Source organism: Schistocerca nitens, chromosome 1, assembly GCF_023898315.1.
Source record: "Schistocerca nitens isolate TAMUIC-IGC-003100 chromosome 1, iqSchNite1.1, whole genome shotgun sequence".
NCBI lineage: Eukaryota > Metazoa > Arthropoda > Insecta > Orthoptera > Acrididae > Schistocerca > Schistocerca nitens.
Window position 1 is genome coordinate 791,728,839 of NC_064614.1, and position 12,423 is coordinate 791,741,261.

The window sequence follows — 12,423 nt, forward strand, 5'->3', positions numbered from 1 at the left end:
GTACGGCACAGAGAAGATGCCTACCAGACTATCTGCCGTGGAGGGCCAGAGAAAGAAGGATGCAGGACAGTCACAAACTGATGTGGCCAATCACTTAGTGTGAATTGTTCTGTTGTTTCTCAGATGTGGAGACACTGTATACAGACCAAAACCGTATCCTGAAGACCAGAACAGAGCCAACCACGTGTTATTTCAGAAGAGAGGACCTTTATTTGGTTGTAACAGCATAAAAGTGCCTCCTTAGTACTGCACGGCAATTGGCATTTGAGCTCACAGCATCCACTGAACATGCTGTATCAAGGCAAATGGTGTGCAGAAGGCTTTCGCAGAGAGGCATTTACTGTAGGAGACCTGCTGTATCTCTACCTCTGACATGTCTTCACAGAAGGGACTGTCTAGAGTGGAGTCATCAACATACCACCTGGGTGGCTGAACAGTGGGACAATGCTGTTGTCACAGATGATTGAGTCCCAATCTAGTGTGGAGAGTGGTTCTCAAGGGATTCACATCTGGAGGGAAGGTGGAATACAATTTTGGGACCCAAACATTATGGAAAGAGACCAATATTGAGGAGGATCCCTAATGGTGTGGGCAGGGATTATGTTGACCACTCAAATCCCTCTGCTTGAAATTGTACAGTTGAATTGGCAAGGTTTAACTCCTGTCAGGTATCGTGATGAGATCTTGGGACCTCATTTGTGGTTGTTGCGAGGTGCTGTGTGTCCAGACTTTGCACTGATGGACAATAATGCTCGACCTCATAGAGCACAGGTGGCCGATGTTTTCTTGGAAATGGAAGATATTGCATACTTGGCGTGGTTTGCTTGCTCTCCCAATTTGAATTCCATGAAGCCTGTCTGGGATGCACTAGAGAGATGGCTTGCATGACATCAGCATCCACCAACAGCTCTCCTAGACTGAAAGCAGCTTTGGAGGAAGAATGGGTGATATTACCTTAACATGAGACTAATGACATAATTCACAGCATGTCCCATTGTTTTCAGGCCTGTATTGCTGCCAGAGGTGGTCACATCCCATACTGAGCACATTAACTAGTTGTCAGAATGTGTGTGCAAATCCGTTAAGATGAAAAAAACATGGAAAACTTTTTGTCTATCGTTATGCATGTTGCATTTGTTTACATTCTGTATTCTTTACATTGTTTCTACTTTACTATCACCTGTTTATACTATTTTGTTGTAAATAAAAGCAAACTTTCAAAATTTCCATTAGTTGCTTTAATTTTGGACACCGGTGTATAATAAGATATGTATATGAATAAGAACGTATTCGAACAGCAATTTGCATATTGTGCTATCTATGACCATTCTTGTTAATGAAAGCTTTGTGTTTCTTCGTTAAGGATTGTTACTCTCAAACTGAAAAATAATAAAGAGAAATGAGCGAATTCGATAGTGGAAAATTTCAATTTTGTAAGTGTCAAAAATGATACAGAAACATTCAGCAACCGCATTTCATTTCAAATACAGAAACATTTAGCAAACAAATATGGTTTTCAATCATCATTAAAATGTGTACAGTATGTGGACAGTACACGGTGAAAAAAAAGGAGCCAGTGATTAAAAGTTTACAGAGCACTCATGAGAAAGATTCCAATTCTAGGAAAAGTTGGGACGATTTCACCAAGGCTCTGATAATATGGTAATAAGTCCTGTCAATCTGCTTTTACAGAATAGATTATTACTGGATGGCTTCATATTATTTTGCAGTATGTGAGAAGTTGTTCCTACTTGTAACTCGTGAGGTGGACTATTTTTCATTGCAATGTGTTTTGCTGACTTTGGGTGGAAAAACTTGTGGTGGCAACCATGTGGCTTTGTGGGGTCAAATTAAAAGCTGTACGAGCTCATACACTTCGACACTAGCATGGAAGCTGTGAAGTGGCATCAAACTGAAAGGCTTTCAACATGCTGTGTATCACACAACACTTATTTATACAAGCAATTAAAACAAATTGTAGTATGACCCAGTCGAAGTCAACAACAAGCAATTATAATGATTCTTATCATACATGAAGGGCTTACAATATGACCAAAAATATGAACACAGGATTGCCACAAGAATCAGATTTCGTGTGCCTTTCAGTTAGTACACTACCAATCTATACACTATATTCTTAGTAAAGATGAAAGCTCTGCAATGTGCCGAGAATGCATATACAAATGCTGAATTACTTCTCTACAGAGTAAATTTGATTACCACAATGTTAATGCTCAAAGAACAAGAAATGAGCTGGAAACTGTCCACAGCAAAATTACTCTCAGCAATGTTTTCTCAGCACAAAGTGACTCATCTTGTAGTAATTATGCTAGTCCCATACCACTTTCTTGGCAAGAGCATTGTTAAATACCTCAGATACTTCAGACTTCTCTCACCAACAAAAAATTAATATAAAATGTACTGCTCAGAAATGTCAGATGATTATCAACATAAACACAGCTATGATAGATTTTGGTGAGGGCTGAATATCCACACAGCTTTAAAGCTTTACTGAGCAATGACACATCCAATCACTAATTACATGTGATGTTGTTATAGACCTGCCACGAATCACTGTAACTGCTACGACAAAACTGACAAATGTCAACACATAGCGCTGAGAGTTTGTGTGGGAGTAACGCACTCCAGCCAAAGTACTACGCTGATCATTGATTTACAAGAGCCTATAAATCATACACACCAACACTATCACTGTGCTACTTTTCTTTTGAAAGGTGCTCCAAGTGAACAAAAAGTCATGAAATCATTTGCTTCAAGTTTGTGAATGAATTGTTTAACACTGAATTTCTAAATTATTAGGACTCTTCTTCCATCAGAAGCATATTTATTTCAGGGGATTTCCAGTGTGGTTATAAGGTTACCTCACCCAAACAGTTTTAAAATCACACCTGTGAAAGCAGTAACTTGCATTCCTATAGGATATGACACTTACCTAAATAATGAAATTTTGATGTAGTTGTGTAGACAAAACATCAATCAATATTCACACTGATGACTTCGAAAGCACTCTGTTAGAACCACATAATAAATTCCAAATTTGCAGGAGAGTCATTTATACAAATAGATGTTACGAACAATTACTGAACACAAACGCGCAGCTTGGTTATTTGCTGACAACTGACATGACAGTTTTGTTAACAACATAGAATTTGAAATCATACTTTAAATCAGAAGTATTGACTCGGCAAATGTACAGATTTAACAACAACAACATGTAGCCAGGTGTACAGGTTGTACAGGTTGTAAAAACACATGCTTGCAAATGAAATAGTAGGGATTTTATTTAAGAAAGCACCAGTTCTGAGATTTCTACTTATTCTATCAAAACTTACCTTTAATTGAAGGCTAGCAGTGATAAGAATTGGACGTATCTTTAAATGATGGTTACAGTTATAATTTGTTTTTGATTCTTCTTAAAAATGCCTACAGCATCTATTTGACATTGTCCTAAATAACTGTTTTGAGGATATACAGTTATTTTCCTTGTTCGTATTTGACATGAGTTGAAATTAATATTAGATTGAATGTTTTGTAGAATCTGGATAACCCTCATACACTTTTTAGCGGTTTCTCCTGAAGGCACTAGTTTTGAATTTCATTTCATTGCCAAGCTGTTCACGAGCCTTTCCCATCAAAAAATTTATATGATGTAGGTTCTTCTAGTAGCTAGTAAGAGTCCTCAACTTTTTAGATTACCTTCAGCTATAACCTTCTGTCAGTACAGAGGTTCATTAATGAACAGAACTTTACTTTCTGATTTTAATTCTAAACATCAAACTGATAATGCTTCTTCTATTTGCTATTGGAATGCTGAACTGAACTGGCTTGTTAGGGATGGAGACTGCCAGTTTACCTCTGAGTCTATAAACTCCAGAATCTTCAAAGTGGTTTTCATCAGTGGACACACTAGCTTGCGTCACAATTTACCAAATTATGATGAACCAAGAACATAATATATTTCAAATATTTATTATTATTTTAAAGAGAAATATACTTCAAAAAAACATTCAGCGCTACATACGATAATGGAACAGGAAGAAACCCTAATAACTGTTACAATGGGACAAATCTTCTGCCATGCAGCTCACGGTGGTTTGCAGAGTATAGATGTAGATATAATTAAAGCACTTAACAGACACCTTGAAAAACCTCAATAATGAAAATTTTAACGGTAAAGGGTCATAATAAGGAATACTTACTTTTGCCAGTACTGCTTTGTCCTTAATGATGTATTCATATGTGGTAAGTAGCACATTGAATTTTGCAGCTCGCATTTGACTTTGTATGTTACGCCTCACTGCAGGTGACCCTTTGTAAGCCACAACTATCACGGAAGGTGCCCATTTCTCAAATTCAAGTACCCAGTTGGATAAAGTTCTGTTAAAAATGATTACAGATTAAACAGAGTACTAATTTAAAATGAATTTACATGATTACAGAGTTCATTCTTGCATACTAAAAGTACTATAAGCATTCATTGTGCTTCACATATTTCAAGTAGTATACTATAGGAGCTAATAACATCGAGGGCATCTCTGAAGACTCGATTACAACCTCCATTTATATCTGCTTGAGATAGGCATCTGAAACTTTCATAAAAATGTTTGTCCTGTTTGTCGCATATTTAATTTATGCATCATAGCTATATTGCCATAGTTGCAGGGTCTAGGACAATGAATATGTCCACGAAGTAGAAAAAAACTCAGTGGGTCTCTAATATCACCACAACCAGACAAGAATAACAATATAGCAGGCATTTTACGCAACATATAAAACTGTATTGTCGTTGTCACAAAAATAAAGTCTTGATATGATCAGTTCCAAAATATTGCAACCGCTACAACAAAATTAGCAAATGTCAACAAACAGTAGGAGTGAGTAACCACTGTCCAAATTCTCTTTCTCTCTCTCTCTCTTTTTTGTAAAAGTGCTCAAGCTAAACAAAAAGATCTGTACTAAATGCTTCAAATTTGTCAATAAATTGCCTAACAGTACATTTCTAGATTTTTAATGACTCTTTCTCCATCAAAAGCAGCATACTTAATTATTTTGGTGGAGTTTCAGCAAGATTGTAATGCTACTTCACATTATTTCAGATGATTTTCAGCAAGATTATATTGCTAACCCATCCAAACATTTTTAAAATTATACCAAGAGGAAGTTAGAACTGGCATTTGTTTTACTGTCTTACCAAAAGTGAATTAAGATCACTAGAAAATTTAACAGCAGTGGGATGTTTTTTTGTACGAAGACCAGAGATAATAGTTCACAGAGCCTCACATGTGCTACAAGTTCCAAATGATCTATAGATAATACCTTAAACAAGCATTAATTATTTTGTATAGACTAAAGACAAGCTGTTCCAAGTTCTTTGTCCAATTACAGCACTCTATGGCCTGACTTAGCAGCAATAACATAATTACATACTGAACATCATAATGTCTATCAGAAAAATTATAGTCTTCCTGAAAATATGGCCTTTCAAGGTCATTACTGTAGCACCCAGAAAACAACATATGCTTTTGGGGTTCAGACTCATGCAACAAAATGACTAACAAACAAATGGATAACCCAGGGTATAAATTTTCTGGTGCCAGGAAGAGGAAACTCCACAACGAACTGAAATATAATAAAAACGAATGTTTTACTGAGTATGTTCATCATTATAAAGCTGTATTTAAAAAAGTTGTGAAGGCAGCCAAACAAGTTCATTGTACAACATAAAAGTAAAACAAAAGCAGTGTGGTCTGTTGCCAAATCAGAGTTAGGTGTTAGAGTGAACTATCTAAGATTAAAGTAGATATAGCTTTATTGTACACGCAGCTTACATATCAGAGTGTTTAAATGAATTCTTCATAACTGTGGAAAAGACAGATGATGATGTAGCAGAGTATCAGAGTAAAGTAGATCCTTTTGGGATCCACCAAGAAGCTGAGTATCTTACAGATTTGGAAAAATCACAATAAAGGATGCGGAAAATGTTATATTATCATTTAAAAATAAAAACTCTGCTGGGTGGGATGGGATACCCACTAAAGTGATTAAAACCATGTGTGGTATAATAGCACCTCCCCTAACTAATTATTCAAACGGTTTTTTGAACAGGAATGCTTTCCAGACTTTTGAAGTATGCCCAAGTCAGACCTCTGTTCAAGAAAGGGCCGAGGGAAGACAGTCCTGTCAAAAGTGTAAGAGAAAGTAGCTGCAAACCAGATCAAAAACTTTATTGTAAAAAATGATATATGTAACCCATTTGGATATCAACCAGGAAAAAACACTCTGGACGGAGTGAATAACTTTACTGAAAAGATAGGCAAATCATTGGATCAGAGGAGTAAAGTTGCAGATATCTTCTGTGATCTCACAAAAGCGTTTGACTCCATGAACCATGACTTGCATATCTACAAATTAGACAAATAGGGGATTAAGGACAATAATCTAAATTGGCTACGTCATACTCAAACAACAGAAAACAGAGGGAAGTGTCAACGTATATGCAGTGTGAATTATTATTCTAAATGGAGTACAGTATCACACAGTGTGCCTGAATCCTGTTCCTGTTCTGTGTAAATGACTTACCCATAAATATAAGTTCCCCATCAGTTCTGTTTGCAGACAATTGTTCTGTTTTAATTGAAGATGATGATGCAGAAAAAATTCTGAGCTCCTTCAATACACACTGGATACCTCAGAAAACTGGTTCCAGTTAAATGGGTTGAAACTGAACATTTCAAAAACCCATACAACATAAAAATCACCTATGAAAGAAGTTGACACGGTCAGATTCCTGGGATTAAATGTGGACAAGAACTTAAGCTGGAATACACATACTGAATTCCTATCAAATAAACTAAACAGTTTTGCATTTGCAATGCAAATACTAGCAAATTCCACTGACTTTGAGTACACAAAAAATTGCTCACATAGTTATTTTGAATCTGTCATTAGATATGAGTCAATTTTCTCGAGAAGTTCAAGTAGTGTATCTCAAATACTGAAACTGCAAAAGAAAATTGTCAAATACATGTGTACTGCACAGCAAACAGTCTTGTCGCCCATTATTTCAGAAACTACAAATCCTAACTGTTCCTTCCATACACATTTATGAAATTACAATTTTCCTATACAGCAGACAAAAATTATTTGAGGAGAATCACTTTAACCATACATATAGCAGCAGTAGTAGTAGTAGTAGTAGTAGTATGGTACTCTGCCTTACGGCAGGTTTTTGTCATGGGTTAAGCCTCTTCCACTTTTGTTTGTCCATAGCCAGTCTTTTCATTTCTGAATATTTGTCTCCTTTTATATTGTCCAGCATTTGATATCTTCTTTTTCCTCTTCCCCTTTTTCCCTCCACCATTCCTTCTATTCCTTCCTTCAATAAACAGTCCCTGCTCAAACAATGTCCAATCCAGTACCGTTTTCTCTTTCTGATAACTTTCAGCATGTTTCTTTCTTCTCCAACTCTTCTTAATACATCTTCATTCCTTACTCGGTCTTCCCATTTAATTTTTTTCCATTCTTCTCCATATCCACATCTCTAGTGCCTCCAATCTTCTTTCATCTTCCTTCCTCAATGTCCAGGTCTCCGCACCGTATAGTGCAACGCTCCAGATGTAACATTTGGCAAGTCTTTTCCTCAGATCTTTGTTCAGTGGTCTACAAAGTAATTTCTGTTTCCTCTTGAATCCTTCTTTCGCCATTGCAATTCTTTTCCTAATTTCTGTTGAGCAATACATATCATCCATTATTACACTTCCCAAGTAATTGATGTTACTCACTTGCTCTATTTCCTCTCCCCCTATTTTCATAAGACATTTTCTCCCCTTTCCTCCAATTACCATGCTTTTCGTTTTCTACTTATATATACATACATATAACACAACCAATAAAAATAATTTTATGCTACCCACACACCAGTTGAAATTATATGCACAGACTCCGCAGTATATGGGGACGACAATATACAACAAGTTAATGGGCACAAACAGATTTAATATAAAACAAGAAATTTTAAAAACGAGGCAATAGCAGATTCTGTGGGAGAAATGCTACTATTCAACAGAAGAATTCATAGAGGATGCAATGATAATTTGAGCAAGATGAAATGATAATTTGAGCAAGGGGAAATTAATTGTTAGAGTTTATCATATGTATACATGATTGGGAGCTCCAATGTTAGGCGGGTAATCGAGCCCTATTGGGAAATAGCGTACAGGGCTGGAAAGAATTCCAACGTGCACTCTGTTTGTCTGCCCGGGGGCCTCATCCAAGATGTGGAGGCCGCCTTGCCTGCGGCTATTGAGCGTACGGGGTGCAATCATCTGCAAGTAGTTGCTCATGTCGGCACCAATGATGCCTGTCGCTTGGGTTCTGAGGTGATCCTCAGTTCATACAGGTGGCTGGCGGATTTGGTGAAGACCGCTGGCCTCGCACGCGGGGTTGCAAGCAGAGCTCTCTATTTGCAGCATCATTCCCAGAGTGGATCGGGGTCCTTTGGTTTGGAGCCGAGTGGATGGTCTCAACCAGAGGCTTCGTCGACTCTGTGATGGTCTTGGCTGCAGATTTCTAGACTTGCGCTATTGGGTGGGGAATTGTAGGACGCCCCTAGATAGGTCAGGGGTGTACTACACAAAGGAAGCGGCTACTCGGGTAGCAGAGTACTTATGGCGTGCACGTGCGAGTTTTTTAGGCTAGGCAGTAGAGCGAGGTGTCCTGATGAACACTCACCAGTCAACGTGCAGGCAGGGAAATCAGGATGTGCTCAGTGTCAAGACACTTCAGCTATCAAGATATTAGCAGTTAATTTTCAGAGTGTTCAGAATAAAGTTCCTGAATTTACTGCCCCCCCCCCCCCCCCCCCAGGAAGCATGTGGCGTGCAAATTATTCTCGGGACTGAGACCTGGCTGAACCCTGAGACAGGAAGTTCAGAAATATTTAGTGAGGGTTGGAACGTGTATCGGAAAGACAGATTAGACACCGTAGGAGGTGGTGTCTTCATTGCAGTTGACAAAAATATTGTGTCTACTGAGGTCGAAGTAGAGTGTGATTGTGAAGTTATCTGGACACGTTTAACAGGGCTAGGAGAAATAAAGTTCATTGTTGGGTGTTATTACCGGCCACCAGATTCCACAGTGACAGTTCTAGAATCATTCAAAGGGAGTCTACACTCTGTATCGCACAAGTACCTGGATCATAATATTTTAATCGGAGGCGACTTCAACCTACCTAGTATAGACTGGGATGTCTATGGATTCATTAAAGGTGGTACAGAAAGCCATCGTGTGAATTACTTTTGAACACATTATCCGAAAACTGTCTTGAGCAGCTAAATCGACAGCCAACGCGTAGTGGAAATATTTTAGATTTGGTAGCCATGAACAGACCAGACCTCATCGACGGTGCAGTGTTGAGACAGGGATTAGTGATCATGATGTTGTAATTACGACTATGGTTACGAAAGTTAAAAAGTCTGTCAAGAAGGCTAGGAGAGAATTCTTACTAGAAAGAGCAGATAAGCAGTTGTTATCATCCCACTTATTAAAGGAATCGACTTCATTTACTTCTGGTACAATGGACGTGGAAGAATTATGGGCAAATTTTAAACACATTGTAAATCACGCATTGGACAAGTATGTGCCGAAAAAGTGGGTTACAGGCGGAAAAGACCCACCGTGGTTTAACAGTGCAATTCAGAGAATACTCAGGAAGCAAAGACAGTTGCACTCGCAGTACAAGAAAGATCGGGAGAATGAGGACAGGCAAAAGTTAGTAGAGATTCGTGCTGCTGTGAAAACAGCGATGCGCGAAGCATTCAACCACTACCACCGTCATACCTTAGCAAAAGATCTTGCTGAAAATCCAAGGAAATTCTGGTCTTACGTAAAATCGGTAAGCGGGTCGAAGGCTTCCATCCAGTCACTCACTGATCAGTCTGGCCTAGCAACGGAAGACAGCAAAACAAAAGCTGAAATTTTAAATTTAGCATTTGAGAAATCTTTCACGCAGGACGATCGTACAAACATACCGCCGTTTGAGTCTTGTACAGATTCCCGTATGGAGGACACAGTGATAGACATCACTGGGGTTGTGAAGCAGCTGAATGGGTTGAAAATAAATAAATCGCCAGGTCCTGATGGGATTCCAATTCGGTTTTACAGAGAGTACTCTACTGCATTGGCTCCTTACTTAGCTTGCATTTATCGCGAATCTCTTACCCAACGTAAAGTCCCGAGCGACTGGAAAAAAGCACAGGTGACACCTGTATATAAGAAGGGTAGAAGGACGGATCCTCAAAATTACAGACCAATATCCTTAACATCGGTTTGTTGCAGTATTCTTGAACATATTCGCAGTTCGAATATAATGAATTTCCTTGAGACTGAGAAGTTGCTGTCCATGCACCAGAACGGCTTTAGAAAGCATCGCTCCTGCAAAATGCAACTCGCTCTTTTTTCACATGATATCTTGCAAACCATGGATGAAGGGTATTAGACGGATGCCATATTTCTTGACTTACGGAAAGCGTTTGACTCGGTGTCCCACTGCAGACTCTTAACTAAGCTATGAGCATATGGGATTGGTTCCCAAATATGTGAGTGGCTCGAAGACTTCTTAAGTAATAGAACCCAGTACGTTGTCCTTGATGGTGAGTGTTCATCGGAGGTGAGGGTATCATCTGGAGTGCCTCAGGGAAGTGTGGTAGGTCCACCGTTGTTTTCTATCTACATAAATGATCTGTTGGATAGGGTGGATAGCAATGTGCGACTGTTTGCTGATGATGCTGTGGTGTACGGGAAGGTGTCGTCATTGAGTGACTGTAGGAGGATACAAGATGACTAGGACAGGATTTGTGATTGGTGTAAAGAATGGCAGCTAACTCTAAATATAGATAAATGTAAAATAATGCAGATGAATAGGAAAAAGAATCCCGTAATGTTTGAATACTCCATTAGTAGTGTAGCGCTTGACACAGTCACGTTGATTAAATATTTGGGCGTAACATTGCAGAGCGATATGAAGTGGGACAAGCATGTAATGGCAGTTGTGGGGAATGCGGATAGTCGTCTTCGGTTCATTGGTAGAATTTTGGGATGATGTGGTTATCTGTAAAGGAGACCACTTATAAAACACTAATACGACCTATTCTTGAGTACTGCTCGGGTGGTTGGGACCCCTATCAGGTCGGATTGAGGGAGGACATAGAAGCAATTAAGAGGCGAGCTGCTAGATTTGTTACTGGTAGGTTTGATCATCATGCGAGTGTTACGGAAATGCTTCAGGAACTCAGGTGTGAGTCTCTAGAGGAAATGAGGTGTTCTTTTCGTGAATCGCTACTGAGGAAATTTAGAGAACCAGCATTTGAGGCTGACTGCAGTACAATTTTACTGCCACCAACTTACATTTCACGGAAAGACCACAAAGATAAGAGAGATTAGGGTTCGTACAGAGGCACATAGGCAGTCATTTTTCCCTCGTTCTGTTTGGGGGTGGAACAGGGAGATAAGATGCTAGTTGTGGTATGAGGTACCCTCCGCCACGCACCGTATGGTGGATTGCGGAGTATGTATGTAGATGTAGATATAACAAAATTGTATTATTACTAAGATGCTGTTTGTTAACATCAGCTGTTCTGTGTTTATAGTGAAATTTTACCACAATTTGACATGTCTCCTGTACCCGAATAAAATGATTTAGATTATGTACGTTATAAGACAAATAAATCACAATTCACAAAGTCCTTTCAGGTGACAGAATGTACAGCAGGCAGCCCAAGTACAATGTTTTGAGTGATGTTTTGCATGAGGACACCATGACATCTGCTAGGTACCTTATCACGTTATAATTAGTGTCGTTCCTGTGCTTGAGTAACACACAAGTTCTATTGTAGAGAAGACTTTTCTTAGGAAATGGATCACTCTGAGATAAGCTCCTGAGATTTTGTTTGTTTTTTATTTATTTTTTCTATTGGATTACATCAAGTACTGCTGTTTCATAGACTGAAACACTGTAACAAAATACAACCTCATCCCTCTTATTATATTGGCTAACACCAGACATTTAACTCTTTTAACTGCTTGTGACGTACACAGCTATTGCAACCTTGCACACATTCTATGCTAGGTTTATGTAGAGCAGGAGTCAATACACAGGGTGTAACAAAACAGAACATCCAAAGTTTCAGGAAACACACACAGAATATGTAGTAGTAGTAGTAGTAGTAGTAGTAGTAGTAGTAGTAGTAATAATAATAATAATAATCATAATAATAATACATTTTTTCTGGATGAAAAGAGACTTTTTCCCTGGTGAAAATACATTTTCTTCCTGTTAAGTAACAATACACATTGCCTCAGAACTGTAGAACTTCTCATTCCTTTGAATGCTAATGGTTTTATACA

General features: G+C 38.5%; 1 protein-coding gene across 3 annotated transcripts in view; it reads right to left on the reverse strand.

The window, feature by feature from the left end:
• The window catches only part of LOC126262281 (ATP-dependent helicase brm-like), a 230,190-nt gene that overhangs the window by 61,848 nt on the left and 155,919 nt on the right, over nt 1-12,423 (reverse strand). For all 3 annotated transcript variants that reach the window (XM_049958810.1, XM_049958801.1, XM_049958819.1), the window contains exon 15: nt 4,221-4,398. In XM_049958810.1, the coding sequence (XP_049814767.1) occupies nt 4,221-4,398 (178 nt within the window). The remainder of the gene's footprint in view (nt 1-4,220; nt 4,399-12,423) is intronic.